The following is an 18419-nucleotide window of genomic DNA, read 5'->3' as shown; positions in this document are numbered from 1 at the left end:
GCAACTGGATTTTCCCGGGTTGAGTAAAGGGAGTTGAGTTGTTGTTGCACCATACATTGCATGAAGAAGTAGGCCTGAGGTGTACACGTTTAAGCTTAAGGCTTACAACTTACTTAGTTGATGGTAGTTTTGCCATACTTTTTAAATACATTTGGTGGAATCTAAGTATCATGTTTGTGGTGGAAAACTTCAGCTAACTGTTGATCCAGTTGAAGTAGGTGAGTCCATTACGTACAGCATTTTGGCTGGATTTAACATGAGTTTTTGGTTTTCGTGTGCTTCACTTTGTTTTTGAACATGTTAAATATAGCCTACAGGCCAATCAGGAAAATAATGCATGAGATTCTCACAAATGTTTAGCATTCCTTCCCACCAACGTTTGTTTTAAACATGATGCTTTGAGAGAAAAAACACCGAATTCTCTTTTCTGAATTGAAATCTGAAATCTGAGTCTATATATATGTCATTGGTCCTTTTCATTAAGGTCTACTCCCATCTTGTTATTTCTGCATAAAGTTATCGGCCATATATCCGAGTATTGAAAAACAGTAAACGGCCGCTGTTTATTTGTAACTCCCAATGAGTTAGCATGCAGTCAATAATAGTCGGTGTCAATACAAATGTATCCCAGGCTGACGTGCCGTAAAAGAGATGGGTTGGGGCATAGGGGTGTGCACTTATGGGTAGTACAGGAACTGGGTACCCTAATTGAAAAAATATGGGTACCCATTTGAAAAAAAATATGGGAACCTGGGTACCTGTTAAAGAAACCCAGGCCAAAAATTCAAATCTGGGAAGTTGCTGTTCAGATTGTTCATAAAGGTCTGCATGATAATACTACCACATTGGTGTGGCAATATAGATAGGGTGCATACAGTGAGCTCTTTAGCTATGTGGTGAAAACTACAACTTTCGCAAGCATCATAAAACGTGAAATTGGATTCAAATGCAATGTATCCTGTTGTTCATTTGAAATTTTCCCACTGACATTCAAAACATTTCTTTTTCATTGACTGATAAGTTAAGTAATTTGCAAAGTTGGTTACGGATACTTGATTCCATAATCTGGAACCGGTTCCTGACATTAATTTGGGGCATCGGGGTGTGCACTTATGGGTAATACAGGAACTGGGTACCCTAGTTGAAAAAATATGGGTACCCATTTGAAAAAAATATGGGTACCTGGGTACCCGTTAAAGAAATTCAGATTGTTCATAAAGGTCCGCATGATAGTACTACACCTTATCAGTGCTGCATTATAGGCTATATAGGGTGTATACAGTGGGCTCTTTAGCTACGTGGTGAAAACTGCAACTTTTGCAAGCATCACAAAATGTGAAATTGGGTTTGGTTTTCCATGTATCCTGTTTTTTTTTATTTTGAAATTTTCCCAGTGACATTTGAAACACTCCTTTTTCATTGACTGAGAAGTTACCAAGTAATTTGCAAAGTTGATTCCATGATCTGGAACCAGTTCCTGACATTAACGGTCAGGTACTCGGGTACCCAGTTCCGATGCACAGCCCTATTGGGCAATCACCTGTTTGTTATAATTTTGAACTTTTTGAGACACGGAGGTTTGTTCCGTTTTGATTAGGTCACACTTGAAATATGGCGGAGGCTGCAGCCAAAACTGTGTGGAAGATCAGTCAGGGGCATCTGGAATGTCCGATCTGTTGCTGTCTTTTCAAGGATCCCAAGATGCTAGACTGTCTGCACAGCTTCTGCCTGAACTGTCTGGAAGAGATGATGAGCAAACAGAAGCCAGAGGCAGAGAAGATAACATGTCCAGTCTGCAGAAGAGAGACGCAAGTTCCCGATGGAGGATTGCAGAGTCTAGCTTCGTCTTTCTTTCTTAGTTCTCTTGTGGATGAAGTCAAACAACAGGAGGCAATATTAGGAGAAGCATCGGCACCTACCGCCACATGTGACTGTGGAGAAGGAAAGGAGGCCACTTGGAGGTGTCTTAATTGTAATGATAATGTCTGCCAGGAATGCCAGAAAGCCCATAGGAGGGTCAAGCACACCAAAGAGCATCAAATCATTTCATTGGGAGATTGGCAGAAATCAAAGATGCCACCAGCAGAACATAGCAAACCCATCACCCGAATGTGTACGATCCACCATGACCATCCTTTGTGTTTCTACTGTGACACATGCGATACCTTAATCTGCTCAATGTGTGCCACATTAGATCATCGGTCGGCAGAGCACAATTTGCTAAAGATTGATGACACTATCAGGTCCTTCCGCAGTGAGGTCGACAACATACTGCAGAAGTTTGAGAAGAGCAGGCAGCACTTCAAATCTACTGAAAAGTCAATCGAACATGCACGAACAAGATTGCAAAAGAAACTGGCTCAGGCTCATAGTGATATTGATGCAAAAGCAGAGGCAGAGATCACTAAAATCAGAAACAAAGCAAAGCTTCTCACCACAAAGGTCGACAACATCGGTCAGGTGAGAGATAGACAGTACGAAAAGGCGCTCATGCACAACCGTGACCAGATGGAACGTGCAGATCAGACCATCGCGGCAGTAAATGACTTGATGAGACAAGTCGATGATTTCGAGCTTTTGGAGCTCAAGCCGAAGGTGATGCACAACTTGGAATTCCAGAAGGAGCTCAAGTGTGAACCGGTGAATCATGGTCTGTCGTTCATCGGTGTCAGATGTCAAGACGTTGTGAGTGATGCAGAGCTTGGGGAGGTCTGTGTCAGCAAGAAATGGCAGTTAAAGGAAGAGTTCGGCAAAGAAGGTACCGGTGACGAGGAATTCAAATTAGCCACAGCTGTTGCATGTTTCAGAAACGGGGACATCGTAGTAACTGACACAGATTTGAAACGATTATCGTTGTTTAGCTCAACTGGGAGGTATAAAACATCGGTTGCTAAAGGAGATGTTAGGCATCAGTTGGAAGCTCCTTGGGGCGTTGCGGTGTCCCATGATGATCTGCTTTTTGTCACGGACAAAGAGAAAGTGAAGGTTTTTGACACTGAGCTCCACTTTGTTCGCGAGTTTACTCCTTCGGCTGACGATGCCGATGGGCGATCAGAGAGTGACCTCACTGCTGTTGCTGTTGACAGTCAGCGAGTAGCAGTCGCTGACAGCGGGAGAAAGGTCATCAGTGTCCACAACCTGGACGGATCATTGATTGCAAGCATCTCAAATAATATGGTCGAAAATTTCTTGACAATAAGCAATTTTGGCTGTTTAGTCTTCACAAACGTTTTGGACCAGATTTTGCTGTGCATTGACTTTAAGGGTAAAGAGATGTTCAGTGTCAAGACATTCATGAATGGCAAAGCTGCTAAGGCAACTGGTGTCCTGTGCGATGATGATGAGACCATCTATGTTGTTGTTCATTCTCGAAATCAGGGACACTGTGCAGTGCAGCGATACGATTCAAATGGTGCATTCGTAGCAACAGTAGCTCAAGGGTTGTACAATCCGTTAGGAATGGCATTCACACCCGCTGGTGACGTAATTGTCGCTGAAGTACACTCCGTTAAGATCTTTGAGCGGATGTGATTTGCCTGATTGTGGCCCTCCAAAAAACTAACCGCTGTACTTGAACCGGGGCTAACCTGCATCCAATGATTTGCCTTACAAGGCCTGGCAAAACATTACTATTGTAGTTGAACGAGGGCTATTTATATGTGCTACATTCCTGAAATAATATCTACCCAGATTGTAAAACCCGTTCGAAATTGAAATAACTGGTAAAGTTGGTGTGTTATCAGTAAAAATCTCCCTCAATACATTTCGGCATGTGCGTAGGCCTCATAGAGCTTATCTAGTTAGTCTTGGCAAACTCTTTTGTATTTACCCAACTTTTACCAAGACTGTAAATCACACACCCGATGTGTCCGTCTTGTCTCATTCAGGCTAATAATGTCTACACATGGTTTTTAAATCTATATACAGATTGAAGGTGCTCAATTTTAATGGACCTAAGGTTTCAAAATTTAAATCTCACCCACAGATTCTGTCTCTGGCATTCACTATTTTTACTGTCTTGCCACATGCACATGCAGCACGGCCAAGTTGTACTTTGGATGTTTCATAGTGTATTAAATAGGAGTAGCCCCCCCTCACCCCCTTAGAAAAGAAAATCACTTTAGTCGAAGTTTAGATGCCCCCCCCCCCCCTTTCTTGGTAGTGTGTCCCCCTGTTTGTTTACTTCAGCAAACATGTTGCTCCTATATAAGCTTCCCCATGTTAGACCCTCATTTAATTTAGTTCAGCAGACCAGCAGAGAGACAAGTTAACATTTTAGTCTTTTATTTTCCTCCTACCTGGAGAGTGGTTTCCTGCTTGGATTGTCTGCTTGTCGATTCATTGTTTTTTTTAGTTCATTTTTGTGCTTTTAGAGTCATTTTCCAATAGTGCTGTGTGGGGTTTTTTGGTTCCCTTGGTTTAATTTTTTTTCTATCAATCCATTTTTTCATACCATATTTTTTTCTCTTATTCTCCTAATATTTTATCCAATTGTTTATTTTACTCCTTGGTAAATTCCTTATTGAGTTTGTTTTTTACGTATGTTGTTTGATCCAGATTGAGATTTCTTTTGAAGTATTTGAGAAAAATTGTCTGTTTTATTGAAGGATTTAATAATTTTTTTGCATGTCAAGGACTTTATTAAATTCTGAGACAAAATTAAATTTTTGAGAAGTCTCGTTTGTTTCCTTGATTCCTTTTCTTCTTTGTCCCAGTTTCTAAAAGTAAATCGGGACCTCATCATTTGAACCAGGATTTTTTATTTAGTAAGTTATTTTCGCCGTTACACACAGCCCCCCCCCCCCCAAGACTATTCAAGGCTGTCAAAGAACATATTGAAATTGATGTACGTTTGCAAGAGATTTGGATTAAATTATTAAGTTTTCTCTCAAAAACAAGCAGAATCTGACAATCTGTGACCGAGGCGTTATAAAACAAATAGTGACTGCTTCAAACTTGTAGTGAAACTAGCCTTTCTCGGTGATTCATGGATCATTCCATCTCCCTGGGTGTCACCTCAGGAATATAGAACGCTGCATGGATCATCTCAGGAGGCTTGTTTTACCATTCCAACCATTGCAACTAGTCACTTGTGCATTTTTTTTTCGCTTGAAGCAACACAAGTGCTCAAAATTTAAGGACGGGTGCTTGAAAACAAACTTGATGAAGTTTTAGCTCTGTGAATGCTGTGCATTCAGAGGAAACAATATTTTAGGATCTCAATTTCAATTCAAAAACTGCCGGGTCATATTTTGAATTGCGCCCAAAATCAGCATCCAAGCCAAGTTCTCATTCAGCTGATTGCAGCTATGTGATGTCACACGATAACCCATGAATGATAGCAACCTCGCAAGTGTGTGTCGTGTCAACGCTTGTGCACATCCATTCACAGATTTGCCAAATTACAAACCAACTATACTAGCGGAAATTTTCCTGAAATGTGTAATTTGACATATATTTGGAAATGGCCTTCTTATATTGTTTTCTTCACAATGACAGCATGTAATGCCAGAAAGAATAACTTCACAGGCAGTCTGACCAGCTTTACTAAGGGTTGCTTTTCTATTTTTTACTTTTTGATCATTTGTGGCTGGACTCTGCAGAATGTACTTTAAATAATAGGCTATTCTTGTCTCTAAGATTTAACAAAAAGTCAAGCCACCTTACCCCCACCATGTGCTATTTTTTTCTGCTACAACTAATAACAGTCATTCCTATTGTAGGCATGTATGAAATGTAGGGTATATTTTTTAATTTTTAGCTTTGTATCCATGGGCGTCACCAGGATTTTTTCTAGAAGGGGGCAAAACATTTTTTTCCAAAAAATTCCTGTATTTCTGTTTTTTGGTTGCTTTTCCAAGGGGGGGGGGGGAGCGCCCCCTTGCCCCCCTCCTCGCGACGCCCATGTTTGTATCATGGATACCTTAATACATCTTTGTTTCAGTTTTATTTTCAACCCTCCTTTTTCCATTTTCATATCTTTCAAAGTATAAAATCGTAGGCCTATTTGTAGGCGTTTTTAACAGTTATATATGCAAAAGGAGTTATAAAAATGCATGCAGTGGTGATATTTGTGCAATGTGCATTTTGTGCTTCTGTAGACAGAGTTAGGTTGCCTGTTTGAACTGTGGACTTTAATTTCAATATCATTTGCAGCATTGTTAGTGTGTAGGCCTATACTGAACTTGAGTAAAGATCATTATCATAGTGTTGCTATGTTTACGGTACTGTGTGACAAAAATAGCAACTGGTTTTTCCAGTGTTGAGTAAAGGAGTGAATTAATTAGCTGTGGTTGCACCATTCATCGCTTGAAGAGGCCTGACATGTACACGTATAAACCTAGGCTTACAGAACTTTACAACTTGCAAGTTAATTGATGGTAGTTTTGCCATCCTTTTCTTCTTTTTTTTTACATTTTTGACGAAAGTATCACGTTTGTGGTGGGAAACTGTGGCTAACTGTTGATCCAAATAAAGTAGGTGAGTTTTGGCGTTTTGGCTGGATTTTAAATGGTCTTTGCTTTTCGTGCGTTTCGCTTTGTTTTTGAACATGTCAAATGTAGCCTTAAGGCCTACCAGGAAAACTATGCATGAGATTTGCACAAATGTTTAGCATTTCAGTGCATGTGTGCACGAGTAGGTATGTTTGTTTATAAACATGACGCTTTTAAAAAATATTGAATTCTTTTTTCTGAATTGAAGTCTGAAAATACGAGACTGTCTTTTTACTTTTGGGCCTTTTTACTTTTGGGTACTTTTTACTTTTGGGCCTACTCCCATTATTTTTATTTCTCAGAGTTGTAATGACTCCAGTCATTGACTCGAGTCGTTGACTCGAGTCGTTGACTCGACTCGAGTCCGACTCAGTATATTTGGTGACTCGACTCAACTCGAGTCCCTAAAGGAAAATGACTCGACTCGACTTGAGTTACTGCGAGCAAATGACTTGACTCGACTCGAGTCACAAAAATCAGTGACTCGTTACAACTCTGTTATTTCTGCATAAAGATATTGGCCATATATCCGTGTATTGAAGAACAGTAAAAGGCAGCTGTTAAAGAGGTTGTGGATGGAATGCTAGAAGACATTTCCGTCATTCTTCGGGTATATGTAGCCTAAGGTGTGATGAAATAAAAACGACTATTGTTTCTGTCATTAAAAATGAGTACAAAAGGTACTTTTGAGAGCTGTTTTTCAAGTCCTGTCATGCCTGTTTCGACCCGAACGTGCAATTTGTGTAAAAGTCGTCGTTGCGGGCAGCAAACAAAACACAGTAAATCGTGACGTAATAAACAGGACTCCCGATGCAGAGTAGCATAAACGAGTCCTGTTTATTACGTCACGATTTACTGTGTTTTGTTTGCTGCCCGCAACAACGACTTTTACACAAATTGCACGTTCGGTTCAAAACAGGACCTGAAAAATAGCTCTCAAAAGTACCCTTTGTACTCATTTCATGACAGAAACAATAGTCGTTTTTATTTCATCACACCTTAGGCTACATATACCTAAAAAATGACGGAAATGTTTTCGAGCATTCCACAACCTATTTAATTTTTAATTCCCAATAAGTTAGTGTGCAGTCAAGTAATCAGTGTAAATACAAATGTACAGTGTTGTTGACTCAAGTCGCTGACTCGAACTCGAGTCGCTATTTTTCCGACTTGAGAATTGACTTGACTTGGAAAAAAAATGACTTGAGACTTGACTTGACTTGACAAAGAAAGACTTATGACTTGACTTGACTTGACAAAATTGTCATAGAAACTTTACAAAAAACGTTTTTGGTGCACCCACCAGTTTATTATCGGGTGATGACTGATTGAAACTTGACTGGAGAGAAGTCCGTAAATCCCACCGCACACCGAGCTGAGCTCAGACGGACTACTCAATGTGGAACCTGGCGCTTTGTGCCTGCCACGCGTGGTTTTGTGCATAGTCTGATCACCCTCCGTTAACATACATGTACATGTATCTTAACATTGCTTCATATCGTTTAAATGCCGTGTACTTATAACCAGTGGCGTCGCCAAGGGGGGGCCAGGGGGGGGCACGTGCCCCCCCTGGAAAACCTAGTGCCCCCCCGAGTGCCCCCCCATCTGAGATTTGGGTTGGTAAAAAAATATATATATATTTTGTTATATTCAACTCCCATCATCTGAGTTGGTTAAATAGCAATTTCTGGAGATATCTTCAGATCGAATTTAGCATCAAATGTGGCACCATTTTGCATCTAGCCCATCCTCCGTATGCGAAAATTTTCCAAAGGGGAGGGGGCACCCCCTCCCCTTAGACCCCTCCCCCAGGACGGCGATCCGTATCCACCTAAGTGCCCCCCCCCCCCATCAAATGCTGGTGCCCCCCCTGTGCCCCCCCAGACTGAAAAGTCTGGTGACGCCACTGCTTATAACATGTTGCAAAAGGTTTTAACGACTGGAACAACGACTATGATATAGTTTATTAGAGGCAAGAATTCACATCACAAAGCATGGCACAAAGGGCACTAGTTTGCCGAACGTGCCATTACACCACATCAACATCACAAAGCAAAAAATGCTTTGGAAATGGTTTGTTTAAAGGGAATATACATCATTTGCTTTTGCTGTAATTTTCAGAAATGGATGGAATTGGGGGGTTGGAAATATATAGCAAATATAGTGTAGCGACACGTAAAACACTTACTAATTTTGTCCATTTGGCCGCCCATACCTTTGCTGTGGCCAAAGGTCAAAGTGCGTTGCACTTGGAGACATGAAAACTCTAACTAACAAACGCATATGTAAATATTCGCCATCTTGTTTTCTTATCACTGTTCAGTCAAGTTACTATTTCGCGTTCATCAAGTTTTCATCCGCTTTCATCATTTCCTCTGTGTACATTTTCGTCATCGTCATTCGTAAATATCATCGTCTATTTCGTCTTCGTCTGATGTAAATAACTGTCAGTCTTTGTGAACGTTAGTATTCCCCTTTTCACTGGGAATAAAGCCGAACTGTTGTTCGACGGATCGTACATGTCGTATGTAATCCGACGGGCCGTTCCGACATAGTCGCGGTGCACCACCATCGGACTACACCACGCAGCAGGCCCAGGTTCTACTGACGGGCGCAGACATTAGTCATTAGGTGAGTTGACTTTGCCAAATAACAATCAAAACCCACAAATTGGTGACCCTGACGTGATGGCCGAGTCAGACCCTCCCGTGGAACCCAAGCCCGCTCCTGTTGAATTAGCGCCCGCCGTGCCCGTGGCAGCAGTGAGTCTGAAACTGCCGCCATTTTGGCCGAATGACCCCACACTTTGGTTTGCCCAAGTCGAGGCACAGTTTCTCACCCGCCACATCACAGTGCAGGACACAAAATTTGCCTACGTAGTCAGTTCGCTCCAGCCGGACATCGCTCAAGAAGTGCGTGATTTACTGGTTTCCCCACCCACTCACGACCGCTACAACACCCTAAAAAAGGAACTAATCAAGCGGACATCCGCCTCAGAGCAAAAACGCCTACACCAGTTGCTAATCGCAGAAGAGTTGGGGGACCGAAAACCGTCTCAGCTGTTGCGACGTATGCGACAACTTCTAGGCGAGAACACCCTGGAGGACAACATTCTCAAGCAACTGTTTTTGCAACGTCTTCCCACGACAATCCAAGGGATTCTTGCCTCCACATCAACCGCGGTGAACATCGAACAGCTGGCCGATATCGCCGACAAAATCGTCGAGGTATCGGTACCAACAGTGTCTACAGTGAACACTCATGCCGCTGCAGTTTCCAGCCCTGAACCTGCCCATACGGTCGCGAACTTCCAGACCCTCGAGACAAGGATCAACCAGCTTACTGAGCAAGTCCAAGCTCTCACTGGCCAACTAAGCCGTCAAACACGACAACGGTCACGTAGCCGAGATACCTCCAATCACAACCGCCAGTCTCGCAGTCGCAGCCCTTCTCGTGACCCAACCGACTGCTGGTACCATTGGCGCTATGGATCAAAGGCACGGAAATGTGTTCAACCGTGTTCCTTCAAGACCAACCCCAACCCCCAGGGAAACGCGGAGGCCGGCAACTAGGGGCGACAAGTCCTGCTGGCGCACCCACAACCAGTCGCCTTTTCTTCGTAAAGGACAAGTGTTCAGGGACACGTTTCCTTGTCGATACTGGTGCCGAAGTGAGTGTTTTTCCCGGGCGAGATACGAATACACATCACTCAACTTCATCTACCAAGCTTCAAGCGGTAAATATGTCACCAATTTCAACCTATGGGGAGCGTTCTCTCACCTTAGACATTGGATTACGCCGTGTTTTTCGATGGGTATTTGTAGTGGCAAATTTGCCAGTAGCCATTCTTGGTGCCGATTTTCTGCAACATTTTGGTCTCTTGGTGGACGTCAAGAACCACAGACTCGTAGACTCCATAACCAGCCTGGTAGTCAATGGAGTTCTTTCGAAGCAGCCAAGTCTCAGCCCGGTGTTAGTGAAACCATTGTCCTCACAATTTGAAACACTGTTGACTGATTATCCTACCTTGTGTCGTCCTACGTATCAGAACACTGATGTAAAACATAAGGTAACTCATCACATCGATACAGTCGGTCCACCAGTAGCAGCGCAACCACGTCGCCTCGCCCCAGACCGATTACCCATCGCAAAGTCAGAATTCGACCACATGTGCGAGTTGGGTATCGTCCGGCAGTCAAGCAGCAGCTGGTCTTCACCACTTCACATGGTGCCGAAGAAATCCCCTGGAGACTGGCGCCCATGCGGTGACTACCGTGCACTCAATCGAAACACCATACCCGACCGCTACCCGATACCTCATCTACAAGATTTCGCAAGCGCACTACACGGAAAAAGCATCTTCTCCAAAATAGATCTCATCCGCGCGTATCATCAGATCCCGGTAGAACCCAGTGACATCCACAAGACGGCGATCACAACACCATTCGGCCTATACGAGTTTGTCCGCATGCCATTTGGCCTGAGGAACGCGGCACAAACTTTTCAACGCTTTATCGATGAGGTCATCAGAGGTTTGCCGTTCGTCTATGCATACATTGACGATCTACTCGTTGCAAGTTCGTCAGCTGCTGAGCACGAAATACATCTCCGGACCCTTTTCGATCGCCTGACTGAATACGGTATCGTCATCAATGTAAGCAAGTGCCAGTTCGGAGTTTCGTCACTTACCTTCTTAGGTCATTCTGTCGACGAACATGGAATATGCCCCTTACCAGAGAAGATACAGATCGTCAACGATTTCCCTGAGCCTACGTCACTCCGCAAGTTACGTGAATTCTTGGGATTCGTTAACTTCTACAGGCGTTTTCTGCCTAACTGCGCCGATGTGATACAACCACTCACGGATATGCTGCAGACCAAGGCCAGGAAGAATGCGACAATCGCCTTCGATGACACTCAGCGTACTGCTTTCAGCAAAGTGAAACGCCAGTTAGCTGAAGCCACACTGCTAGTCCACCCAAGCCTCGACGCACCAGTCTGCCTCATTACTGATGCATCTGATGTAGGCATAGGTAGCGTGCTACAACAGCAAGTGCGAGGGGTATGGCAACCACTCTCCTTCTACTCCAAACGGTTGCAACCAGCTGAAAGTCGGTATAGCACCTTCGGGAGAGAACTCTTGGCGATCTACCTTTCCATCAAGCACTTCAGGCACATGCTTGAGGGTCGCACATTCTGCGTCTACACCGATCATAAACCACTGACCTATGCCCTGCGCTCCAAGCCGGATCGCCACTCACCAAGGGAGATACGCCAGCTTGATTATGTCTCGCAGTTCACATCTGATTTGAGACACATCAGTGGGAATAACAACGCGGCGGCTGACGCACTTTCTCGCTTGGCAGTTGGAGCCTTGGAGGTTTCGGCAGTCATCGACTTTCCCGCCATTGCTGAAGCTCAGAAGACAGACAACGAACTGCTTCATTTGTCTGATACTTCACTCAAGCTGACAGAGGTACCCCTACCCACGTCGACTGGCACGATCACATGTGACATGTCCACAGGAACTCCACGACCCTACATCCCAACCCACTTTCGTCGGACAGTTTTCGACGGTCTGCATGGTTTGTCCCATCCAGGGATCCGAGCAACACAGCAGTTGTTAACTGCACGGTTTGTGTGGCCGGGCATAAACAAGGATGTACGTGCATGGGCCAAAACTTGTCACCAGTGTCAGCGCTGTAAAGTTCACCGGCACACCAAGACATCTTTCCAGACGTTCTCCACACCGGACGCCAGGTTTGATCACGTACACATCGATCTGGTAGGCCCACTTCCTCCATCGAATGGTCAATCCTACCTGTTGACCGCTGTGGACAGATTCACACGATGGCCTGAGGCAGTGCCAATTCCGGACATCACAGCAGAGACTGTAGCTCGCGCATTCGTCAACCACTGGGTGTCAAGATTCGGAGCCCTGTCAACCATAACTACCGACAGAGGTCGCCAATTCGAGTCTGCCCTCTTCAAGGCACTCACCGACATGCTTGGCACCACACGAATACGAACCACAGCGTATCATCCATCTGCTAACGGACTGGTCGAGCGGTTACACAGACAGCTAAAGGCATCGTTGAAAGCACATTCCAACCAGCAGTGGACGGAGACACTTCCCCTCGTCCTGCTAGGCATACGCACAGCAGTAAAAGCAGATCTCGGGTGTTCAGCAGTAGAATTGGTCCTTGGTACAACCATCAGATTGCCAGGTCAGTTCGTGGAGACTGCAAAACCAGACAGGGATCTTGACCCAAGCAACTACGTCCATCGCCTGAAACGTCTCATGCAAGACACGCGACCGTCGCCTACAAGAACTCGACTGAGAAAATCTCAAATTCACCCCGAGCTCACCACTTGCACCCACGTTTTCGTCAGGCACGATGCCGTCAGAAAACCACTGCAACCCCCTTACGATGGCCCTTTCCGAGTCCTCAAGAGAGCAGACAAGTACTTTGTTCTGGAACTCAATGGCAAAAGGGACACCGTAGGTATCGACCGCCTCAAAGTAGCATACTCCGACAAAGACATGGTAACAGCACCGAATCACAATCCGCCTATTGTGATTGACAAGCCTATTGCCAAGCCAACTCGACCTCCCGTGCCAGACACATCAGTAGCGCCGCCAAAATTGCCTAGTGACGGAACTCAATCACAGCAACGAACAACGCGATCTGGACGTCATGTACATTGGCCAACCAAATTACTGCAATATGATCATGGTTGAAGTTTGTGCTACTTGGAGAGACACAGCCTTTTCATCGATCGTTTTGTTAGCTCACGATCTACGGGGGAGCTACTGTAGCGACACGTAAAACACTTACTAATTTTGTCCATTTGGCCGCCCATACCTTTGCTGTGGCCAAAGGTCAAAGTGCGTTGCACTTGGAGACATGAAAACTCTAACTAACAAACGCATATGTAAATATTCGCCATCTTGTTTTCTTATCACTGTTCAGTCAAGTTACTATTTCGCGTTCATCAAGTTTTCATCCGCTTTCATCATTTTCCTCTGTGTACATTTTCGTCATCGTCATTCGTAAATATCATCGTCTATTTCGTCTTCGTCTGATGTAAATAACTGTCAGTCTTTGTGAACGTTAGTATTCCCCTTTTCACTGGGAATAAAGCCGAACTGTTGTTCGACGGATCGTACATGTCGTATGTAATCCGACGGGCCGTTCCGACATAGTCGCGGTGCACCACCATCGGACTACACCACGCAGCAGGCCCAGGTTCTACTGACGGGCGCAGACATTAGTCATTAGGTGAGTTGACTTTGCCAAATAACAATCAAAACCCACAATAGTTACACTGACTTTTTTGAGGTTTTGGGTTCGAAAAGGCTATAAAAACCAAGAAAAACAATCATTTCCCTGTAGTCTGGTTCCCTGACTCCATTTAAGAAGAAACAGAGCAGTTTACATATATTGGGGAATTGTAAGGTCAGGGAACCAGTCTAGCTGGCTTGCAGTGGCGCCACCAGACTTCTCAGTCTGGGGGGGGGGGGGGGCACAGGGGGGCACCAGCATTTGATGGGGGGGGGCACTTAGGTGGATACGGATCGCCGTCCTGGGGAGGGGTCTAAGGGGAGGGGGTGCGAAAATTTTCGCATACGGAGGATGGGCTAGATGCAAAATGGTGCCACATTTGATGCTAAATTCGATCTGAAGATATCTCCAGAAATTGCTATTTAACCAACTCAGATGATGGGAGTTGAATATAACAAAATATATATATATTTTTTTACCAACCCAAATCTCAGATGGGGGGGCACTCGGGGGGGGGGGGGGGGGGGCACTAGGTTTTCCAGGGGGGGCACGTGCCCCCTCTGGCCCCCCCTTAGCGACGCCACTGCTGGCTTGTACCCCTTCATAGGTGTGTAATCGATTGCAAACAAGTGCGATGGTCAACTGGGGCCAGTATTTGAAAAAAAAGCCAGTTGTTTCCAACGCTGATCGGCCGATCAGCGTTGGAAATTGATAAAAAAATACCACTTTTCTTGAAAATGACAGTATACAAGGTGCCATGATTTTACAGGATGCTTTACACTGTCATTCACTAACAGTCCAGCAAGGTATTTCAAAATGATTTGGTAGTTTTATTTTTTGATGTTTGCAAATGTTGTATTTTCCCTTTAACTCCTTCATAAAACATTATTTTTTCAAAAGAATTTAAAAACTGATAATGAATTCTCTAAAGACATTTTGCTCAACAAAAAATGTGTATGGAAAAAGAATGTTTTATAAGTATGAAAACTGTACTTAAATTCTCCTACCATAAATGAACACTTCGGCACTTGCACATGTAAACTGGTTCCCGTACATCTTGCCGCCCTACACTGCATGTTAGCGACTATTCAGATGGGAACCATGCTACCGTTAGAGCAAACTAATGCCTCAAACGTACATGTTCATGTACATACGTACGTTACCGCATGGCTAGGCTTCGTGCGTCAACATGTCTGCCCCAACAAGTTCGCTTCCGAAGGTGGTGACCTTCGGTTTCAAAGATTTTGAATCGTCTTCAAAGAAGCGGGGCGAGTATTTTGCAGAACGGTGTCAATAAAGAATAATGGAGAAATGGTACATTGTGTCATTTGAATTCTGATATACATAACTGTGTAATTGACTCGGAAATTGACTCGGGACTTGAGTTTTGACATGAAAATTTGGCTAGTTGGTGCTATAATTGAAAAAAAAATTGACTTGAAACTTAAGTAAGATTAGAGGCTTTGCATGGTGGAGATACTAAATAATGAAAGGTTTGCGGAAACACCATGTGCGAATAATTTCTCAACTAAGAGAATGGTTCTGAAAAGAACCAGAGGTATAAACTCGACGTTCCGGTCAGTATGCTCTGACCGTCTTCAGGAGAGAGACTTGAAACTTGTAAAAATTTGACTTGAGACGAGACTTGACTTGGAAAAATTTGACTTGAGACTTGACTTGACTTAAAAAAAATTTGACTTGTGACTTGACTTGACTTGGGAAAAAATGACTTGGTTACAACACTGCAAATGTATCCCAGGCTTACGGGTAGTACAGGAACCGGGTACCCTATTGAAAAAAATACAGGTACCTTTAATATTAAAAAAAAAATATGGGTACCTGTTAAAGAAACCCAAACCAAAATTCAAATCCCGGAAGTTGCTGATGTTCAGATTGTTCATAAAGGTCCACATAATAATACTACCACATCGGTGCTGCAATACGGCTAGATAGGGTGTATACAGTGGGCTCTTTAGATATGTGGTGAAAACTGCAACTTTTGCAAGCATCATAAAATGTGAATTTGGTTTTGGTTTTCCATGTATCCTGTTTTTCATTTTGAAATGTTCTCACTGACATTGGAAACATTTCTTTTTCATTGTCTGAGAAGTTAAGTAATTTGCAAAGTTGGTTACGGGAACTCGATTCCATAATCTGGAACTGGTTCCTGACATTAACGGTCGGGTACTCGGGTCCCCGGTTCCGATGCAAAGCCATATGGGGCAATCACCTGTTTGTTATAATTTGAACTTTTTCAGACACGTACATGTTTTGTTCTGTTTTGATTAGGTCACATCTGAAATATGGCGGAGGCAGCAGCCAAAACTGTCTTGGACAAGATCAGCCACGGACATCTGGAATGTCCGATCTGTTGCTGTCTTTTCAAGGATCCCAAGATGCTGGACTGTCTGCACAGCTTTTGCCTGAACTGTCTGGAAGAGATGATGAGCAAACAGAAGCCAGAGGCAGAGAAGATAACATGTCCCATCTGCAGGAGAGGAACACAAGTTCCCGATGGAGGATTGCAGAGTCTATCTTCGTCTTTCTTTCTTAGTTCTCTTGTTGATGAGGTCAAACAACAGGAGGCGGTATTAGGAGAATCCTCGGCACCTACCACCACATGTGACTGTGGAGAAGGCAAGGAAGCCACTTGGAGGTGTCTTGACTGTAGTGATAACCTCTGCCAGGAATGCTGGAAAGCCCATGGGAGGCTCAAGCACACCAAAGAGCATCAAATCATTTCATTGGGAGATTGGCAGGAATCAAAGATGCCTCCAGCAGAACATAGCAAACCCATCACCCGAATGTGTACGATCCACCATGACCATCCTCTGTGTTTCTACTGTGACACCTGCGACACCTTGATCTGCTCAATGTGTGCCGCATTAGATCATCGGTCGGCAGAGCACAATTTCCTAAAGATTGATGACCTGATCAGGTCCTTCCGCAGTGAGGTCGGTAACATACTGCAGAAGTTCGAGAAGAGCAGGCAGCACTTCAAATCTACTGAAAAGTCAATCGAACATGCACGAAAAAGATTGCAAAAGAAAGTGGCTCAGGCTCGTAGTGATATTGATGCAAAAGCGGAGGCAGAGATCACTAAAATCAGAAACAAAGCAAAGCTTCTCACCGACAAGGTCAACGAAATCGGTCAGGAGAGAGACAGTGAGTACGAAAAGGCGCTCACGCACAACCATGAACAGATGGAACGTGCAGATCAGACCATCGCGGCAGTAAATGACTTGATGAGTCAAGCCGATGATTTCGAGCTTTTGGAGTTCAAGCCGAAGGTGATGCACAACTTGGAATACCAGAAGGAGCTCAAGTTTGAACCGGCGAATCATGGTCCGTCATTCATCGGTGTCAGATGTCACGACGTTGTGAGTGATGCAGATCTTGGGGAGGTTTGTGTCAGCGAGAAATGGCAGTTAAAGGAAGAGTTCGGCAGACAAGGTACCGGTGACGGGGAATTTCAATTCGCCACGGCTGTTGCATGTTTCGGAAACGGGGACATCGTAGTAACTGACACAGATTTGGAACGGTTATCGTTGTTTAGCTCAACTGGTCGATATAAAACATCGGTTGCTAAAGGAGATCTTCGACATCAGTTGGAAGCTCCTGTGTGCATTGCTGTGACCCATGATGATCTGCTTTTTGTCACGGACAAAAAGAAAGTGAAGGTTTTTGACACTGAGTTTTACTTTGTTCGTGAGTTTACACCTTCGGCTGATGATGTCAATGGGCGATCTAAGAGTGACCTCGCTGCTGTTGCTGTTGACAGTCAACGAGTAGCAGTCGCTGACAGGGGGAGAAAGGTCATCAGTGTCCACAACTTGGACGGATCGTTGATTGCAAGCATCTCAAATAGCATGGTTATGATTTTCTCGGCAATAAGCAATTTTGGCTGTTTAGTCTTCACAAACTTTTGGGACCAAAGTTTGCAGTGCGTTGACTTTAAAGGTAAAGAGATGTTCAGTGTCAAGACATTAATGAATGGCAAAGCTGCTAAGCCAGCTGGAGTCCTGTCCAATGATGATGAGACCATCTATGTCACTGTTCATTCTGGCAAAAGGGGAGGTACTGAAGTGCAACGTTACGATTCAAATGGTACATTCGTAGCAACAGTAGCTCAAAGGATGCACAATCCGTTAGGAATGGCATTCACACCCACTGGCGACGTAATTGTCGCTGACGTATACTCCGTTAAGATCTTTGAGCGGATGTGATTTGCTTGATTTTGCCCCTCCGAAAAACTCACCGCTGTACTTGAAAAAGGGCCAACCTACATCCAATGATTTGCCTTACACATTACAATTAGTATGCACAGGCTTAGTGACTTACTTAAATGAGCTATGATACAATCACTTCATTTACATACAGCCAATTACAGTGCGCAGTGGTCTCGGAAGTTATGAATAATTATTTAGCAATCATGCGATGACCTGATTTAACCGCATGCATACACAGTAAACAAATGACATTATTAGCCAATCAGCATGCAATACTGTGCCTGAAGAGCTAGCTGCACACGCACGGCGAGTTGCACGCGTGAGCACGTCGCGCACACACAAGCAACGGGTCATCTAGACTCGATGACAAGTCGTTAGATAGTTGTATTTTGTCCCTGAACTTTAGTCGA

General features: G+C 44.1%; 3 protein-coding genes across 3 annotated transcripts; all 3 read left to right on the top strand.

The window, feature by feature from the left end:
* Window positions 1-1598: 1598 nt before the first annotated feature.
* LOC119727997 (tripartite motif-containing protein 2-like) lies at window positions 1599-3531 on the top strand. The gene has a single exon (XM_038200078.1). The coding sequence runs from the start codon at window positions 1612-1614 to the stop codon at window positions 3529-3531; it is 1920 nt and encodes a 639-aa protein (XP_038056006.1). The 5' UTR covers window positions 1599-1611.
* A 5650-nt stretch (window positions 3532-9181) lies between these two features.
* LOC119727996 lies at window positions 9182-9869 on the top strand. The gene is made up of 2 exons (XM_038200077.1): window positions 9182-9721; window positions 9768-9869. Exons 1-2 carry the CDS (start codon window positions 9182-9184, stop codon window positions 9867-9869), a joined length of 642 nt encoding a protein of 213 aa, XP_038056005.1.
* Window positions 9870-16083: 6214 nt separating this feature from the next.
* Window positions 16084-18006, top strand: LOC119727995 (tripartite motif-containing protein 2-like). Its single transcript, XM_038200076.1, has one exon. The coding sequence runs from the start codon at window positions 16084-16086 to the stop codon at window positions 18004-18006; it is 1923 nt and encodes a 640-aa protein (XP_038056004.1).
* Window positions 18007-18419: the final 413 nt, after the last annotated feature.

Source organism: Patiria miniata, unplaced genomic scaffold, assembly GCF_015706575.1.
Source record: "Patiria miniata isolate m_02_andy unplaced genomic scaffold, ASM1570657v1 HiC_scaffold_20, whole genome shotgun sequence".
Taxonomy (NCBI): Eukaryota; Metazoa; Echinodermata; class Asteroidea; order Valvatida; family Asterinidae; genus Patiria; species Patiria miniata.
Note: the sequence above shows the minus strand (reverse complement) of the source record. Positions and strands in the feature narration are given on the sequence as shown.

Bases quoted from the DNA above. Each gene is read 5' to 3' on its own strand.
- LOC119727995 (XM_038200076.1), top strand. From the start codon at position 16,084: ATGGCGGAGGCAGCAGCCAAAACTGTCTTGGACAAGATCAGCCACGGA.
- LOC119727997 (XM_038200078.1), top strand. From the start codon at position 1,612: ATGGCGGAGGCTGCAGCCAAAACTGTGTGGAAGATCAGTCAGGGGCAT.
- LOC119727996 (XM_038200077.1), top strand. From the start codon at position 9,182: ATGGCCGAGTCAGACCCTCCCGTGGAACCCAAGCCCGCTCCTGTTGAA. The intron at 9,722-9,767 runs GTATCGGTACCA...ATGCCGCTGCAG, and splicing joins TCGCCGACAAAATCGTCGAG to TTTCCAGCCCTGAACCTGCC.